Raw genomic sequence first — 19,695 nt, forward strand, 5'->3', positions numbered from 1 at the left:
TTAATCCATTTGAGGAGCCGGGAGTTTATCTCGAGGAAATAAATGACGATGCAGAAGTTAATCAGACTGTAACATGCGCAGTCCGCTGTTCAACCACTGCGGACGCGGCTCCGCCACTGCGAAGAATTAAAAACCACTGGAAGTAACTCATCTGCTGGAAGTAACTCATCCAGCAAAAAAAAAAAAACCTGGTAAAAGTTCTGACAAGCAGAACTGTCAGGCTTGATTCCTCTACATCTCTGTGGGCTGCTTTGATTTTCAAAGAAAATCCAACAAGAAGCAAAATGTTTCTATCAAAAGCAAACAAATATTTGTCTCTTTGTTTTTTAGAATGGTTAAATGGTTGTCACCTACATCACTAAACATTCTTCTACTAAGCAGGGGTGAGCATTTATCGTCATAAATTTATTGTCATGAATTTTTACATAAATTATCAATTATTATTAATTGATCATTTTCAATTAATAATATTTAAAACCTCCCAAAACTGTCCATATTGTTGAGATTGTTAGTTTTACAATTTTCTCCAAGAGCTGTTGCCTTGCAGCGAGAAGGTTCTCGGTTCGATTCCCGACCTGGGGTCTTTCTGCATGGAGTTTGCATGTTCTCCCTGTGCATGGTGGGTTTTCTCCAGGTACTCCGGTTTCCTCCCACAGTCCAAAAACATGACTGTCACGTTAATTGGCCTCTGCAAATTGCCCTATAGGTGTGAGTGTGTGTGTGCATGGTTGTTTGTCCTGTGTGTCTCTGTGTTGCCCTGCGACAGACTGGTGACCTGTCCAGGGTGACCCCGCCTCTCACCCGGAACGTTAGCTGGAGAGGCACCAGCAACCCTCCTGACCCCACTGAGGGACAAGGGTGTAAAGAAAATGGACAATTTTCTCCACTGTTTGTTCATTGAGAGTATCAATAAATTTGAAAATATGATTAAATGTAGTTACATGCAGTTACCTAAAAAAGAAGGGATAAATAGTGCTTATCAGTTTTGTTTATCACAAAATATTGTGATAAAACTTTAAGCCCACATCATCCACCCCTTCTACTCAGTTCTTTTATTTCCAAAGCACAAAATGACTCAGATGATCATCCAGTTTTTCATGCTACTGATGTACAAATTGGTCTTCAGACACTAAATAATCCAGTCATTTAAGCTCAGCTCTAAATAGTCTGTTTCCTGTGTGTCTGAATGGGTCTGAATGGGCTGTGTCTGAATGCTGTGTAACTTCCTCTGTTGTGGTTCGTTTTCAGTTTTCTGTCCAGTCCACCTGAAGTCAGACGTCAGAGTGAGGAGCTATAAAGCCATAACGTACAGAACAGAGATGCTTTACTGCACAAACCTGCTGGTGTGTTTAGAGACTAAAGGTTCCTTTGTTACTATAGCAACGGGATGTTTTATTGAACAGTCTGAGTCTCCATATACAGACGCAACAGGAAGCACAAGGATTTGACGGCTGGTGTCAGACCCGGCTGCTCACCTTACTGGGCTTTTTCATTCACTCAGGTCATTTATTCCAGCAGTGTCCCATTACTACTGTACAGTTACAGTAAGAGCTACTGTAACTGTAAAGGTAACTACAGGGTTACATTTCAGTTCTGTTTTTTCTATAATAACATCTCAAGGCACTTTATGGCACAAACAGGTCCAATTCATATTCATAGAAATATAAAACCCAACCAATGCTTACATGAACAATCAAATCATAAGAAGATTCCGATTCAGTTACAGGTAGCCTCATTTGACTGTTCATGCACAATACGGTCAAATGTAGTTACATATGATTATGATTAGTAAAGAGTTTATTATAACTGTTCTGTTCAGTTATCATAAACTGAACAGAACAGTTCAGTTTATGAACTGTTCAGAGCTGCAGATCAGGAATCCCAAACCAAACATGGAAAACAAGATCCAAAGAAAAAATCCAACTGAACGTTTCCATCCTCAGACAGAGAAACTTTTTAGCTGCTTCTAGATGTAGCAGAGTAGGAATGCACCGTTTTATCTTTAAGAAGTCTGACCCGTCGATTCCCATTTTGGCCAGTATCTATCTTTTTATCTGAAAAGTTGCTAAATGTGGCAAGAATGTCCCTGAGTTGGCAACAATTGGGTGACTACTGTCAACTGCAAACATGCAGACATGATAAGCGGGTCTGTCAGGCAAACATCTCTCACTGCAGAGCAGCAGACGATGCTGGTTGGTTTTTGGACCTCTGCTGAGGTAGATAAGATCGACTTCACATGTAAATATCATCTGATCTCCAAGGTGATCAGAGCCGATTTATCAGCTGGTTTATTTATTGGCGCACCCCTAAAAGTGTTCAGTTATGGCGCGCTGCGTTGACCCTGGAGGTGGGAACTCTGATTTGGGAATGACTTCCTGTTTAGCTTTTGAAATGAAAGCTCATTAATTCTCTACCTCCAAGTCCAAATAAAACACCAATAATTTCTCTTGATGCCATGTTTCAGCCAGTCTGACACCAGCCACACATCCAGGTTGTTCAAACTGGACATACGACTGCAACTATCCTCCCTATTAGAGTTTTCCTTTGGTTTTTATTTCTGTTGTTTTTTTGTTCTTGTTGTTTTTATTTCTGTGTATTGAAAAGACAGAAGTGGCTGAGGGATCAAATTTGAATATTTTGGCTTAAAACTGTATATTTGGAGCTCGACCCCTCAGCCTCTCTTCATTTTTCTGCTCTGCGCCTGAATTCTCTTAGAAAATGGTGGAGCAACGCAAATTGCTTTTTATGAACTCCACGTGGCTGAGGTACTTCTCTCCTCCATCTCCATAAGTCAGGATGGTCGTCTAAAACCTAAAACACGTTAGAAAAAAAAAAAAAAAATAGTCGGGAGCTCACTCCTGGACTCCAGGTGGCGCCAGCTGACTTCAGATGAAAATAGAAGGCTGGCTTTAAAAAGAAAGAAAGAGAGAACGTAAGCTAAGCAGCGTGAAAAGCTTCAAATCAAATCTTTGTTTTATTTCTGGAACCAGTTTCTGTCTGGACCTGTCAGGTACCTACAAAGCTCTTATTAAAAATAAAAAAAAAAAGTTGTACTTAATTTTTCTTTTCATCTGAGCAGGTTGGTGAATCTTTTCTGTACAAAAGAAACATAAAAGTTTGGCCTGCATTCTCCCCTCATCACCTGCTTCCGGATGTACTGAGCGATTGTTAGCGGCATGAGCTGGCCTTCTGTCGCCACCTGACTCACCGACCAACCAAGAGCACATGGGCTGTCGCAGAACTCCCTCACTCAAAACTGTGGTAGTGTTTGTATTTTGCAGAAAATAAAAATGCTCATGTTTTTGTTCCACATGTCTGATGTGGTTTGTTTTTGTGTCCCTGCAGTTACACTTAAGACTGGCCGATAAATCAATAACAGTGCATATCGCGATAGACACGTGATCTGTATTAATAGGTGATGAAGTAAGAGTAAAAGGATGAAACAGGAAAAATTACGTCACCAGTTTGGCTGTGTTTCAGATCTTTTAGCAACTAAAATACTCCCACTTCAAATTGAGAGTTCTCAACTTCATATGTACTTTAATGAAAACCAGGGGATGAAATATTTCACATAAAAATTATTTCTCTAATGTATTTAATGACTGACACATTTAGAGAGCATTAAAAGAACTGAACACTAGATGGCGCCATGGGCCAGTTGAGACCAGTGTTCACTGCCATCTGCATGTGATGCTCCTTAAAATAAGTATTCCACATTAGAGTAAGTTCTGTTTATTATAAGTCCGGTTATTTTCAAATAACTCAAAGTATCGGCTTCTTAAAAAGCCTTACATTCATGAATCCAAAATTAAGGCCTTAATATGTTAAAAAATAATTATTAAAAAAAGTTTATGGAAATCCAATAAGTTGACCTTTAATATGTTAATCACAAGTCTCAAATTTTGTAGTGGCTGGAATATTTAATCATGCATATTCTATGTAATTTATTTTTTCTTACTTTTCAGTCTAGGAAAACATTTGATTCACATGAAGACATCACAACGTTCAGTGACTTAAAGCAGTTGAGGCTACCGCTAACTAGCTGCTAATTGTACCCCTGCCAACTAGCTACCTAGCTTTTTTACCTAGAGCAGTGGTTCTTAACCTTTTTTGAGGTACTGAACCCCCCAGTTGCATATGCGCACTCACTGAACCCTTCTTATTCCAACTCTAGGTCAGAACCACTGACCTAGAGTATCGTAAGTGTATTTATTGACACTTGGTTGGATGATGTTCTTCTTTGCCACTGACTCACTTCTGTAGCCAACCTATAAGATACTATATGCATTCAGTGTGAAAATAAATTCTAAAAAGGTTTTTAAAAACCTTAAATTTAAGTTGATGACACCTGCAGAAACCCAGCAACTGCTGTGTGATTATATGGAAAAGGCATTAGGTAACCCTGGGTATGATTTAAAGTAAAATTTATAAAATCAACAAATCTTCACTCCACCAGAATAACGAGGAAAAGTGAAACATGCAATAAAAATATATAATTTCTTCTGAAACATCCCGGGTGAGAAATTATTTCCTTGGACTTCTCTTCCCGGTGGTTGGCGCCGTCCTTGTCTCATCTGAAAGAAACCTTTCAGACTCAGACTATTACATGCAGGAGGCATTCTGAGCTGGACTGACTGTATTTACAGATGAGCGATCTCTGGTTGGTATTGACCTCTCAGTCGACCTGCTGTCTCAGTTTACTGCCTGCATGCCTGCAGAAGTGTGTGCAGTAACAACAGAGCGCCTGCTGATGAGAAGCACACCAAAATACTATCATTCTGTCTTTTCTGCACATAGAGGGGGATGCAGTCAGATGGACAGATGTCATGTCTGATTGATTCACATGCAGACATAAACCATAAACCGGACTGAGTGTTCGCGTGAAGGGAACGGGCCGAGCTCCTCGGCACGCCGAGCCGGGCTTTGTTTAGAAGCCGTCAAGGACAGGCTGTGGTTGGCCTGCAGCCCACATTCCTGCCCAGCACCCGACAGTGTGTGCATGTGTACATGCATGAATCTGCTTGTTGACCAAACACATAAACATGTTAATGTAATTAGCATTTTTTTAAAAACGTTCAACCCGATGCGTTTGGGGTTGAGCTCTCCTAAAGATGGCCCAGTTTCTGCTTTGTGTGACTTCCTGTTTGAGCTGCACTGGATGGAAAATAGATTTGTGCAAATATAATATTTCACAGTGTATTTTATTTCCAACAAAACAAACAAAAAATACCCAAACTGCAGATTCAGGTAAAAATATTCTAAAAATGTAGAAAGTTAAAGTTTCAACTCTCTTAATTTAAACCTATTTCAAGTTATTCTCTGCATATTACTGCACTTGCTTTTGATTTTCACTTTTACTCCAGTGTGTTTGTGTTTCCTGTGTCTGTTTCCAGCTGTGATAGTCTATATTTTTCTGTGTATCTCTCCTTTATAGAACATTTAACTTATAAAAAGCAAGATTTTGGTTACTGTTTGGCTTTTCTTGTGTTGCAAAAAGACGCAGACCTGTTCCCAAAGTGTTGGTCTGGTCTGCTTGTCCCGGCCTGGTTGTCTGTGTTTTCCTAAACATCAGACTAGTGAGCTCCGTTCTTATCTCACAGACTGAGGAACTCCTGAAGGTCAGCGACGAGAAGAAAGGAAGAAACGTTATTCCATGCAAACCTTGTTTTCAGTCGTAGTTTATTTAATTTAGGGAGTTGAGAATTTTCTACAACAGACAAACAAAAGAAGCACATTACTGCCAAGTGGACCTCAAATATTTCATGGTTTTCCAAATGTGTCACAAATAAAAATCTAATCAGTATGGCTTGTAAAATACAGACAATAGATTTATAGATTTCAAAGCATGTTCATTTTTAGAATGGCCCAGTCAAAGTCCAGACAGAAATCCACCTGAAAACAAATTGCCATCTGTAGATGTGCAAAGAGACACGGGAAGTTACAGACTGAATATAAAGGCACTCCACACTATTCAGATTGTTGTTTGTAAAACACATTTGAAAGTCGGCTCTCATCTCCCTTTGACTTCACAGTTGGCTCTGTGGCTGCAGGTTCCTGGTCTGATTCCCTGAACCCTAAGGTTCTGGATTAGTCGTGTCCAAATGCTTTGAATGTTCTGTGTTGTGGAGGAAGTTGTTAGTCTTCAAAAGCATCTTTCCTCAAAAACCTCACTTTGTTGTGGAGACCTCCAAGTGTCTATTCTTGGCCCTGTCCGATTCCTGATCAATACCTTCCTTCTATTTAAAAAAAAAAAGGCTTATCTTTTATTTTATTGACTAAGATTAGTCTGAAACATAATTTTATGTCCCTATTAAATTGTCTGATTAAATTTTCCTAAAGTAAATGAATAGTCTGTCAGTCAGTGTAAGGATTCATTTTAAGGAAACTCATTTTATGTCTCGCCTTTTGAATCAGAACGAGTTCTGTTCACTGTGATCGTGTCATTTCTTTCCTCGGGTTTCTCACTTTATACTTGAATTTTTAAATGTAATCATATGTGCTTTAAACATAAATTTGACTTTATTACTTCAACAATTCCAAATGAAATATACTGAAGTTTGTGGAATGAACCACAACTATCAGAACCGTCCTAGAATAATGGCCCAAGTCATTTTTGGACAAAATTGACCCCCCCCACCCCCCCTAAATTATCTTTTGAGAATAAATAGATATTAATTTTTGTTGTTGTTGCAGAAATTGACTTAGGCCATTATGTTACAAAGGTTTGATTTCAGTGCATTCATTATGTTATTCATGCATCAGTAGGTTTTTTCTTACGTCTATGCAGGAACCTTTGACATGAATAACATTTTGTACGTTTCTATTTTCAGTGCCAGTGTTTCCTTGTCTTCCAGGTGTGTGTGTGCGTGTGTGTGTGCGTGTGTGTGCGTGTGTGCATGCGTGTGTGTGTGGGGGGGTGTGTGTGTGCGTGTGTGCATGCGTGTGTGTGGGGGGGGGTGTGTGTTTTGGTGTGTGCATGCGTGTGTGTGTGTGGGGGGGGTGTGTGTGTGCACGTGCGTGTGTGTCTTGTTGGGACCGTTTCTGCCCTCGCTGCTACAACAATGCCACACTCTTCTGTTCTCTCTGCTGCCTCTCCCTGCTTCACCAGCCAGTTCAAACCAGTTTCTGTTTATCAGCCGTACAGAAGCAGCCTGTATAATGGAGCCAAAACATTTTTCATGTGACCTCTCATCTTTTGTGTGTGCATGTGTGTGTGTGTGTGTGTGTGTGTGTGTGTGTGTGTGTGTGTGTGTGTGTGTGTGTACGTGTGTGTGTGTGTGTGTGTTGGAATGTGAGCTTAAATGTGTTCGTATGAGTCAAATTAAAACAGAGCGATGGGATTCAGGCAGGATGAGTTTTCCTGCAGGGCTGTGAACGGCTCGTCCTGATCCCTGACGCTCCGCCGCTCCTTCTCTCTGATCATGGGTAAACCTGCTGGGTCAGCAGGTGTTCTGTCTGTGTAGAACGACCTGCTTCCATTGCAAGGCACACTTACAAACATCCAGAATAATCCAGAATAAAGTTCTAAAGGAAAGAGTCATACCGCGCACCAGAAACCAAACTATTCCACGTGAAACAAATATCTGTGTGCCGATCATTTCCAGTGAGATGTTGCTGAAGGATCCGGTTCAAACTGCTTTAGGCCCAGCCTGCTGGCGGCGGAGCTTCACAGCTCAGCTGGCAAAGTCTCAGCTTTTGTGATGCAGGAATGTATATTGAAATCAATTTATTTTCCATAGGAAGCCCTAAAAAGGATTTCCTCTACATAGCAGATTCATGCGTTTCAGGTTACAGCGACTAAAGTTTGTCTTTCGCCCAAAATGGAATCTGAAATTGGTGTCAGACTTAACAGAGAGACTAAGCAAACCGTACTGGGATTATTTGGGTGGAAGAAGTAAAGAGGAAAAAGAAGATCACATTTCAGATAATATCTGTATCAGTCTATCTCAGTCAGTTTAATTATATGCTTTGTGCTCTAAGTGACATGCTTTAGTATTTATTCTACATTATATTTAGAATTCCTTACTGACCGTCTGACCCGTTTGACAGAAGGTTTGTTGCAGTTTGTTTCAGTTTCAGTTTATCATTTATTTCACATTGGCTGTTCTACTCCTAACACTGACTGAACAAATGAGAGTTGTTTTTCCATGTTTGAAAGCTTGTGAAGCTCCTGGTGTATTTCAGTGAGCTGTTCTGCTGCAGAGTTATTAAATACATTTATAATTCAGCACATTTATGTCAGTGTTTAAAAAAAGGCGCTTTAAGTCAACCCAGCTGTTTCTCTGCATCAGATCAATATCGGCCGATACCAAACCTCAGATATCTGTATCGGTATCGGAAGTGAAAAAAGTGGATCGGTGCTTTCCTCATATCTGGGCTCAGATTTTAAAGATTCCCTCTCCTGCCTCATTCTAAGTGTTTGGTTATCCTGAGTTATGTCTACTGTAGGCGTAAGCTGCTCCAGGATGAACTTTTCCTTATGACACAACTGCTAACTTTTTCTTTTCTGTTGTTTTTCTCTCTCTCTGGTCTGGCGTCTGATTTGCTGATGGCGTCTTCTTGGACTTCAACTGGCAACAAAACTAAGCTTCCTCCTTCTCCTGGTATTAGCTTGTTGTTTGGTCTTACATAGAAAGCACTTCCACATCAAATCTTCTGTTTCATTTTTTGCCATTTGTACTGAGCCCGGTTCTGGTTCTGCTGGATGTTTCTTGCTGTTAAAGGGGGTTTTCCTCTCCACTGTCACTACGTGCTAAGTATGAGGAATTGCTGTAAACATCACCATGTCTGCTGTCGCTGGAGTGAATGCTGCCAGTCGATGACTCCAGGCAGTCTGCTGGGTTTACTGAGACTCAAACGTTTTTAGTAAATTTGAATAATGAACTGAACTTGATGCCTTTTTCAAAAAAAAATAAACTGGAATGTTTGTATGATTGGACTGAAATGACTTGTTGATGTGTGGTGAACAGGAGCTACAGAACTGAACTGAACTGAACTGAACTGAACTGAACTGAACTGAACTGAACTGAACTGAACTGAACTGAACTGAACTGAACTGAACGAGGCTGGACAAAGTGACATCCACTGATCAACTGAGTCTGATCAGTTGATCAAACATGGATCATTAGTAAAGGGACAGCTTGTGAAGCTCCTTGTTATGGATTCTAATAAGCACTCCAAGCAAAAACAGAAGTGAAATCAGTGTGAGGTAGAGAGGTTTCATCTGGATCAGACAGTGTGAACTGTAACTGACATCACTGAAATCCGTGGCCAAAAACATTTCTTCATAACTCATTTTACTCTTTGGCTGAAAACAGGAAATGCTCTAATTTCCCGGTGGGATGGACTTCCAGAAGAAATCTGTAGTAGATTGGAGCAGTCAGTGATGTAAGCTGCTGACAGGATCAGTACTGTGCCTTTAAAAGCCTTTACCTAGAGATGGTGCTGCTCTACCAGCAGCACCATCTTTCGTTTGATACTTGAAAATAATTGCTTAGATGTAAATATTAGGTATATTTTAGATGATTTGCAGTTAGCACAATTAGGTGTATTTTTGCTTGATAGAGAATAAAAGGAAATGTGAGGAACGTTTGTGTTCCTCACAACTGACAGTGTCATCACATGATAACTAACAGTATTCTGGTTATTTCTCTCATGTCATGCAGCTCTGCCTGGAGAGGTGATGCATTCAGGGCAATCCAGAACAAAAACCGGTCACAGCTGGAAACTGTTTAAGATTGGGGCGGAGCTTCATCTTTCAGCTGAATTGTTGGATTTTCCTCAAATTTTTATTTGAAAAAACAAAAACTCTTAAAACAATATATTACATTCCTGTCTCCTCACAAATGCTAAATGCTGGTTTGTCACATAAAATCCCAACGTAGAGGTTTTAGGTTCAGGTTGTGGAAAAACGTGGCAAGGTGTATATCCTGTAGCCATAGCAACAAACGATTGAGTCATTGGATTATTTTAGAAAATAAACCTTTTATTTGATCCAAAGTTGATCGTGAAAGCAATGAGATCAAAACAATAATATATAATGCACAGAAATGGAATAAACAGCAACAGAGTACATGAAAAACTAGTGCAAAAAAACCCTCAAATATAAAAAAATATATTGCACTTGGTAATCTGAACTTTTAGGTGGAAGAAAATGTGTTTGAACATTCTTAATCTGATATAATTCTCTGTAAACATTGATCTGTCATTTTTCTTTCTTTTTTTTGCGTTCTAACATCCGTCAGGGTCGTGGAAGAATCGGCAGCTACACAGGCTTCATCTCAGAGCAGAAACCAACAGGCAACTTGTGGTACACTGTCTGGGTTGGTCCGAGTTGTGCTTTGTCCTAACATTTAAGTCAACACACACCCTGTAGCCTTCACACACACACACACACACACACACACACACACACATACGCATTCACACTCAACTTGAGCTTGAAGCCCTTGAGTTGGTCGCTGATGTGACACGTTTCTGTCGTCATCGTCTTGTTTCTGGTTTGAGTTGGAGAATCTCAGGGAATTTCACCGGACTTCCACCTTCGGGCCTGAGCGCTGAGCTCAGCTGTCTGTGGAGACAGCTCTCGTCGCTATGTGCCAATTAGAGCACTGTGGACGTTCCGTCTACTGAGGCATGTCGACCCGCGGCATTCCGAGAGGGAACCGGTTGGAACGGCATGTGCAAACCTCTCTGTGAGGCGGGAGGAGACGTCTTCTGAGCGGTGGTGGGAGGGGGGGACAGTTTTTCACGCCGCTGTCAGAGGACATTGGTTTTGTCCTCGTCTTGAGGACGGGAAATGGTTTGTCCAACGTAACCCTGGTCCGTCTCATCCATGAGTCACCGTGGACTCCGTCGGCCGGCTGACATCAGGTCAGCATGGGTCCGGCCACATCTACAGTGACATCCTGGTGAGAAGTCATGTGGGACTTCTGGCTGAACATGGGTAAACTGGGTAGGACCCCCTCAGCGGGACGGACACATGTCGGGTCTCCGGACGTCTGCAGTGCCACAGACCTCCATGGTGTCGGGGTAGGGGTCCACCTGAGGACAGGAGGGAGGAAGAATGACACTGAATTCTCTGACTCCCCTGTCAGAGCCTGTTGCTACTCAGTAGGTAAGGGTTCAGCTACTTTTCTTTTCATTTCACTTAGTGTGAGAAACATAAAGTACTAATAACTTCACATCTAGCTTTCATAGATAACACAACACACAATGAAGTAAAGTCAACCAGCTCTGTGTGGCCCCTGCCTATTTTTTGCAGTCACTTGACGCTGACTGGCTGTACAATAGTGAGGAAGACTGTAGATGTTAGCAACTGTGCTAATGATAAGATGGTTTCTGCTGTGCATAATAATGAATATTAGGATGTATTTGGAGTTTGAACTATTTAGTTTTAGAGGGGGTTTCAAGAATTCACAGATTTAGTTTCAGTGAGGACGACTGTGGTCCCTGACCCACTGTAGCTACACAAAGGTATAGCTAAGGTAAGTAAAGTCGGCTGTTTTTGTGATGCTAGCTGCTCCAACTGGGTTAATCTTTAACAGTTCAAAAATTTTGTAGTCGTTTTGTCTTTGTATTAAAACAGTAAAACAATGTTTCACAGGTATGATGTGACGTCACCTCTGCTCCTAATATAAAAAATGAATGAGTGCTCACAGCAGGAAGGCTTGAAAAAACATTCTGAACATCATCTACAATGAAAGGTTTAGAAAAAACAGAGACGAGAAAATGTCCACAAAACTCTTGCTTGGTGCAGCTCTAATTTTAATAAGTTTTAATTAATACATTTCTTTCTGAATTTATTTAATATTTTGGACACATTTTATTTATACTAAATTTTTCAGCGATTTGCATTCATTGCATTTCAATTGTTTAGGTTATGCTACTTTAGTTTTTTATTGGATTTTATCAACTTTTATTCAAAGGCTTTGTGAAGTTTTAAAGCTTCTTTACCTTCTTAGTAATATTTGGCACAATGTTGCAGAAAAAGGGTTTGCTGCACTTCATCAACACACTGTTACAATGTTTCTGCACCAAAGTTTTTGCACACCACATTTTTTATTGAAGTGTTTTTCGAATCTTTCTGATTTGTCTGGTTTATCTTGTGGCCTCGTAAATGTTTCTGTTCTTAGGTCCAGAACAGAAACTTTGTACATGTCTACAATTTTTGCAGTGAAAAATTGTAGATACAATGCTTCAGTGTGGGCATTTTGTGTACATTTATTGCAACAGTTTGTAACTTACTTTTTATTATAAACTTTTTTTGCATCTTTCTGAATAGTAATATTATGCCTGTTTTGTGTGTTTTAAATACGTTTTCTGCATTTCCTACATTTACTATCTTGTCAGCACTAAACCACTGACATGCTGTGTTGAGTGTGTTGTGTGCGTGCGTGCGTGCGTGTGTGCGTGCGTGCGTGCGTGCGTGTGTGTGTGTGTGTGTGTGTTTACCTCAGAGTAGAGTGGCGGGGGGAGATATCTGAACTCTGTGATGTATGTCAGCACAGATCCTTGGTTCTCTCCCTCCCCATCAGACCTATCACAGCCCTGCAGACAGTTTCGCCTGTGCGCCTCTGATATTGCCAGATCGCTGTAGCTTGGTGGAGCTGCAGAAAACAAGAAGGTGTAAGATATCGTTCTGTCCCCAAAAGAGCTGTAGGGTGTTAAACCCCGTGCGTACCCTCGGGTCTCTGTGGCAGGCCCATCCAGCTGACTGAGCTGCAGTTGCTGCTGATGCTGGAGGTGCGGGTGGCGCAGGCATGGAGCGGTATGGTGCCGATGACCAGAGGCAGCGAGAGCGACAGGTTCAACCCGCCGGGAATGTCCACGTACACCTGGAGGGAAGACATGCTTTCAAGTTAGCAGGAGCCACTTGTATCTTTGTGTTGGTGAATTTCAGCTGCACAAACACACACACGTACACACACACACACATAGTATAACAAGAGGCAGCTTCACAATCACAGCAATAGGTCTATGTTAGAAACATAAACACCCTGGGCTTCTAACCCCCTGCTGCCTCAAACATCTTAACCTTGTTATTCACCTTTTCTCCAGAAAAACATCAAACAATGGAGCTCTGAACTGCGCCCTTATATCACCTTACCCAAAATATTACAACCGAGCCGAAGTTCAAGAAGCCAGAGAAGTAAAAACAAAGGAGCGGTCATGCTGGGGATTAACGCTTCAGTAGCCCTCAGCAATGTTTTATGAGTTCATGCTATCAGAGAGTCGTCAGCTTGAAGATTAGTGAAGGCAATCAGGCTTCTACTGCTATGTGCTTTTAATGTTTTACTAAGTTTGTCTAGTTTATGAATTACTGACAATCACTGTTTGTTTTTATTCCTCATTCAGACAGGAGACGACAGACAAGCTAATAAAACACACAGCATGGATGAACACTCGTTTATCAGCTGTTGTTGTATTTTGTCTCAGTTTTTCGTAGACAAACTTTCTTATTGTTTTTAACTATCATTACATTCTCAGATATAATAAAGTCCTAGGCTACCATTGCTTATCTACCTTTTGGGTACCACTGGGGGCAGGGCTGAAAGATTTCAGTTTACTTTTAATCTACACTTCGAAGTTCCTGTGGTAGTGAGCTGTGCTGTAATGCTAACATTATCTTTTGTGGTCTATAACCAAATAACAGCAAATAATATTTTGATCAACATCACCACCGACTAGGACAGTTGATGTTTTTGCAATTTGATACTTTTGAAGTTTTCATTAAGTCGTTATCTCTCTAATTCACCACAGGGGGAGCTGCTGCTCCTAGCTTCCTGCGCCAGTGACTTATAACGCATATTTGAAAAAACTTAAAAACTACAAGTAGGGATAATCAAGCTGTTATTTTGATGTGTTTATTGAAAATGGTAACGAATTTAGTTTTTAGTGTTTTTAATGAAAGTTTTGTTCACATTTAATTCTGTAATTTAATTTTAGAATTTGAATTGAAAACTTTATTGTGAGAATGTGGTTTCATTTTATAAATATGCATGATTACCTAATGTGTCTGTAAAAGGAGCAGTAAGAAGCATAAGCTTATTTAATCCCTCGGTTAATGAACGTTACCGGTTGGCCTGAGTACTTCACACCTCATGTACGTCTCAACATGCAACTTCGTTCACATCTTTATTTTCCTAATGCTGAATGTTTGTCACCAGACACTGGTGGATAGCAGGAGGGGAAGCAGTTAGCTTGACTCTCCGACAGTCACTCTGTACTCACCATGAGGACGTACTCCACTCTGATGATGGGACAGTCCAGTATGGAGGGCGACACCGGGGGGATCTTGAGCAGCTTGCCCTCCCAGCTTTGGCTCTTCCCTTGCTGCAGAGGTTCTCCCCGCAGGTTGGACACCAACTGCTGGATCTGCCTGCCCTTGCCCTTGGCGAAGAAGGTCTGCGTCTGGTACAGCGCCGCTTTGGGCACCACGACACGGGACGAGCAGTTTTCCACCTCAGCAAAGATCTGGATGGACTCGCCTGAGAGAGAGGGGAGAAGAGATCAGTCTGTCAGACTGAGAGAGGAAGGGACACAGGTGAAACTTTAGAGGGGAATACTGAGAGGAAGAGGAGGATGAACATAAAGAAGAGGCGTGGCTCACCTGGTGTGTAGCCCTTCCGCTCTATTTTGGCACTGAGGGAGATTGGACCCGACGCGCAGAACCAGCAACACAGAGTCTTCTCCTTCGTCCCGGCCTGGGGGGCCTGTTCACACACACACATACACACAAATCCATCTAATTTAGCCGCAGGCGATACTATTAAAGAGGCCGATGAATAAAGCAGCAGCTCCTACCAGCAGGAGGGGCGTGTTGATGTCGATGTGTTCGAACACAATGAACTCCTTCTTGACTTTGACAGGCAGCAGCCAGGGCCGGTGCAGTTCGGCTTTCACCCAGTACCTCACACTGCCGTGCTTCCCTTCAAACGAAGTGGCCAGAGCCCTGCAGGAGAGAGGAGAGAGGTGGAGTGAGGCCCAGAAATGTGGGTGGTCCAGTCAAACCCAACCATTCCTTTCCTTCAGGCCAAAGCTTTAATGACTTTCCTGACCCTGCATATTTTCTGAAAAGCTGAAGCTGCTTGAGACAGAGTTAGTTTTAATTGCTTCATACATGGTTGGTTAGTTAGTTTAGTTTAGGGCTCCAGGCGGAGGTGTGGGGCCCCTTCAGAGGCTCCAAGTAGGACCTCAGATGATCAACATGAAAGGACACCTTTGCATCAGATTATACAGTCTCCATATGCAAGTAGCTGATTTTAAAAGGGTCAGTTCTTGCAGGTGGAGCGGCGCGCTGAATGAACTCTGAGGACACTCACATCTGAGGCAGGTTGAAGCTGAAGGCGAACTCATGCAGGCCGGCGTGCAGGACAGTCATGCCCTCCTCCAGAGCGTCTTCATCTGGAACACAGAACAAGTGTTTGAATCTCGCTGTAATTCATGAGCATCAGTTTCTGGCCCAGGACACACAGACCATGGTAACATGTAACAATACATCAACTTTTAGAATGTTTTTCCTCACTTTTAGTCAATATTTAATAACTATTATGTTTAGCATAAATGCCTCACACCTTCTGATTTTAGGGGGGGTGGGGTTGCAGTAGGATAGTTCCTTTGGTCTTTTTATTGTCAAAACATCTTTCATTTTATTCTTGGAAGTCAATCAGAAAAATGATCAAGGGGGAATAACATTTCAATGGATAGTTTTGAATTCTATTTTATAATAATGACTGGAAAAGCAGATTTGGTTTTATGCAAAAAATGGATTAGATAAGATTCAATACCCCTAGCATTCCCGGACAGGCCCCCAACAGGAATGCTATTGGTATTTTATGTTGTCCTTTTGTAATGTCTGTAAAATGTTAAAATAGTTGAGGCGATTCATTTGAATTTTTTGTTTTGATTTTGTTTATGTCTTAAGGTATATTATAAAATTTTTTTTTTTTGTAATGTTTGTAAAAGCATGACTATATTCACCACACATTATGACCTTGTGGTGTGGAACCTATGAGGAATAGTCTCTGTATTAGAGACTAATGGTGATCCTTAACTAAACCAGTAAAGTTCTAAACCAGTCAAAAATGATTGACATCCCAAACAGCATTATGGTTTACACAATTCACAAATCTTTGTAGAACAAATCCAAATGAACCAAAAGTTGGTTCAATAATTAATTCCTTTAGGAAAATTTTCATCCAGTCTTTTGCTCTCATAAATGTTTTGTTTTGTCCATGTTAAATCTTTTTTTCTATTCTGACTTTTTTTGCACTGCTCTAGTGAAAGGCAGTGTCTCACAAGAATGAGTTCAGAAATGTTTATGTGGTTGTTTTACCAAGATTGTATGTAAACTCAGCTGATAGTTGGAGTCCAGAGTCTATTTCACTGCTTTTGAAGGCCAGAAAATTTGAGAACCAGTAATAAATTCAAGCTCTGTTGTGGTATTTATATTGCTTTTATTAAAAATTTAACCTTTGATTTTGATAATATTAATTTTGACCATTTCAAAACCTGTGGAATGAGTAGCACTACTGTAATATTTTAAAACTTGCTACTTGTTCAACTGTTCCCACCACTGTGTTTACATCCTTGCTGGTAAAATGATTTGCATTGGGTTTTATTTTTATTTTTTAAGAATTTTTAATGACATTTCTGTTATTGCACATCTGAGATACTGTACTGTATAGTCTGCTGTGTTTTTGAAAGTTCAGACACATGCACATTTGGACATTTTTCAAATAATCTAACTCAATTGCACAATAGTGAGCACAATATTTCTATTCTAATAACTGACCAGTATATTCATATCACAATCTTGTATATTATATAATTATTACTACTAAAATAATTATTACTACAAAAATCTTGTTTTTTGTATAAAAAAACATCATATTTGTATTTATACATTACTATGTATTATACTTATAAATGTATTTGAGGTTTTTTTTTATACTATCTTTGTGCCTATTGAACAACCTATAGCTGTATTTCAGCACCTCGGAGTGCTAACTAAGCTATCAACACGTGTAGCGAAGCGAACAGCAGTCAAAGGAAAAGCTTCAGAGGGAGAAACGTCATCGTGACCTTCCTCACTTCCTCATTTCTGGTGTCATCTATCAGTTCAGTTTGTGTAAGAGTTCTCAGTCCACCCCGCCGCTACTCGCTTCCTGCCACCTCATCCTGCATCTCTGCAATGTGCGCGCGAGGGCGACGCGAGACACTTCCTCCGTGTGTGTGTGTGTGTGTGTGTGTGTGTGTGTGTGTGTGTGTATGTATGTATGTATGTATGTATGTATGTGTGTGTGTGTGTGTGTGTGTGTGTGTGTGTGTGTGTGTGTGTGTGTGTGTGTGTGCGTGTGTGTGTGTGAGCGAGAGAGAGTTTACTGCGCGTGCGGGCGTGCGCGCGGACCCAGTCACTGGCAGCGCAGCTCAAGCAGGAGTAGACCGGTATGAACCAGACTGAGCAGCTTACTCTAGCTGGAAACTCCGACGAGCGCATCGCAACTCGGCCTCCTATTGGTCAAGCACACGAGACTAATTAAAATGGACGAGCGCTGATTGGCTAGTTGGCCGCGAGCTACCCGCCCACACGAGTGGAGCCCGTGCAGTGTGTGGCCTGAGAAGGGGGAGGAAGGAGTGAGGCAGGAGAGGAAGGGTGTTGTTACTCTAAAGACGAACTTCAGGTGGACCTGCTGTTCTCACGCGAACACCCCGTTAACATAAACCGTTGTTAATGTCTGCTTTATTTCAGGAAATAAAGTTGTTTGTTTCCGGCCTGTTTTCCTGAGTTTTTCCTTTGTGTTCATCTGAACATCTTTTAAAATAACAGCAGACACTGGAGAACATAACCTTACTTTTTTTTTTATCAGATCATTTTAAAAATGTTTTAAATGTTTTAGGAGAGTTATTTTAATTATATAAAGTATGCTTATGTTTTGCGATCAATTTGAATGAATAAATTACTTTAGATAAGCTAAAAGTGTCGAGACACAATAATAAAAAAAAACCTTTAAATTCATCCTACTGTATTACCATTGTGCATTATAAAAATAAATACAGAATAACCTGGTGGTTATTTTCAACAACCGAGTGATTTTTCATATGGAGTTTGATCATCTCTTTGTTCAAACTTGTAAAAGAGTAGAAACACCTTGTTCCTGTTTGTGTTCGTTAACAAATGCCAGAATTGAAACTTTTTGTGGGGTTTGCATCAAATTTATTTGAAGTTTGAAAAACTGTTGGGGATGAAATAAGATATTCGTATTATTTTTGTAATTTGCTAATCGAGATATTAAATTATCCCCATCAATACTGATAACGGATACGTTTCCAGATGTTGAGATAGAGTAACATCTCTTTAGATGCTGTATTGGGCCTGGGGTCTTGGATGCTCCAGGGTCATTCACATGTTCCACTGCCTGAGTCCAGTCAAGCTGCAGGGTCAGAGGTCAACACATCTCTGTACATGTGTACAAGTGCAGCTTGTATTTCCATAAAGGTTTCATCCAACGGTCTATTTTGCATCTTATTTTATTTATCACCTAGGCAACAGAACAACAAGACTGTGAAAAGTGGAGGCAGGCTTACAGACAGCAGCTGAAGCATAATTCCCTCCACACACACACACATACACACACACACTCAGACTGAGAGTCAGCCTGGTTCTCCCCTCCCCTCCCCCTGTCTCTGGCAGTTTCTGAACAGGTTTGAACCGCTTCTAACAAAGGGAGTAGCCAGATCTGTCCTTATCATTGATGTCAGCAGTGAAAATCGCCTTTCCGCATGTGTCGTTTAGGAAAAGTTGGTTTAAAACTCAAAATCGTAACGATCACTGTGTGTTTCTGATCGTTTTTATTGTATATTCGAAGCGTTTGCAACTTTTCAGTTTTCTGCAACTCTCCACAAGGAAGGAAAAAAAAAACACGTCGCTATCAGAAGGTTGAAATTGGACAGAAATCAACCTAAAAGCCTCCATCCTTCCCGCTGCTGCCGGCGGGGAAACGGTTTATGAACACACCGAGTAGAGGAGCTGCAGTTCGGGCATCAGCTGTTGCATCAGTACCACTGACTGATGGACTGCGCCCTCTGCATTCCTAAAGTTTTCTATGTCAGAAGTTTTCGGTGATCATCATCATCATCATCATCATCACCGCTCTTACCTCTCTCCTCTCCGATCAGGGTGTCGCAGTGATGCAGATAGTCCACCTCCTCCGTGTAGTTCTGGGTGTAAGCGGTGTTGGCCCCGGCGTTTCTCGACTCCGTCCACCGGACTTTGGCGAGCCCCCGCGCGGTGATGTCCAGCCTTTTCACCCGCACATCCCCGGTCACCTCCACCACCACCCGCCCGGAGACCAGGTCTCCCCCGGAGAACACGGGCAGGTTGTTCTCGTTCAGGCAGTCGAAGTAGACCACCAGGGCCTTAACTTTGCCCAGCACCATGATGGAAATGCTTTTAAAAAACCAAGTAAAGAAAAAAATTTAAAAAAATGTAGGAAAATGTGTATTAAAAAGTCTATTGAGGTGAAGTTGGGAGCGGGAGCAGCCTGGGGCTGCGGGTGCCCAGCATAGAGCCGGGTCTGCAGCTGTCAGGGATGGCTCATCTGGCAGCTGATGGTCCGCTTCAGCTCTCCTCCTCCTGCAGCTCTCCTCCTCCGGGTGCTCTCTCTCTCTCTCTCTCTCTCTCTCTCTCTCTCT

At 41.4% G+C, this 19,695-nt stretch overlaps 1 protein-coding gene across 1 annotated transcript; it reads right to left on the reverse strand.

Annotated features, from left to right (window-relative positions):
* Positions 1-10,190: 10,190 nt before the first annotated feature.
* Positions 10,191-19,668, reverse strand: arrdc3b (arrestin domain containing 3b). The gene is made up of 8 exons (XM_008423181.2): positions 19,161-19,668; positions 15,324-15,405; positions 14,806-14,953; positions 14,612-14,714; positions 14,233-14,489; positions 12,683-12,836; positions 12,454-12,608; positions 10,191-11,043 (listed from the first exon to the last, which is right to left on the reverse strand). The coding sequence occupies exons 1-8, from the start codon at positions 19,438-19,440 to the stop codon at positions 10,966-10,968; spliced, it is 1,257 nt and encodes a 418-aa protein (XP_008421403.1). The 5' UTR covers positions 19,441-19,668; the 3' UTR covers positions 10,191-10,965.
* Between the last annotated feature and the right edge of the window lie 27 nt (positions 19,669-19,695).

Source organism: Poecilia reticulata, linkage group LG12, assembly GCF_000633615.1.
Source record: "Poecilia reticulata strain Guanapo linkage group LG12, Guppy_female_1.0+MT, whole genome shotgun sequence".
Taxonomy (NCBI): Eukaryota; Metazoa; Chordata; class Actinopteri; order Cyprinodontiformes; family Poeciliidae; genus Poecilia; species Poecilia reticulata.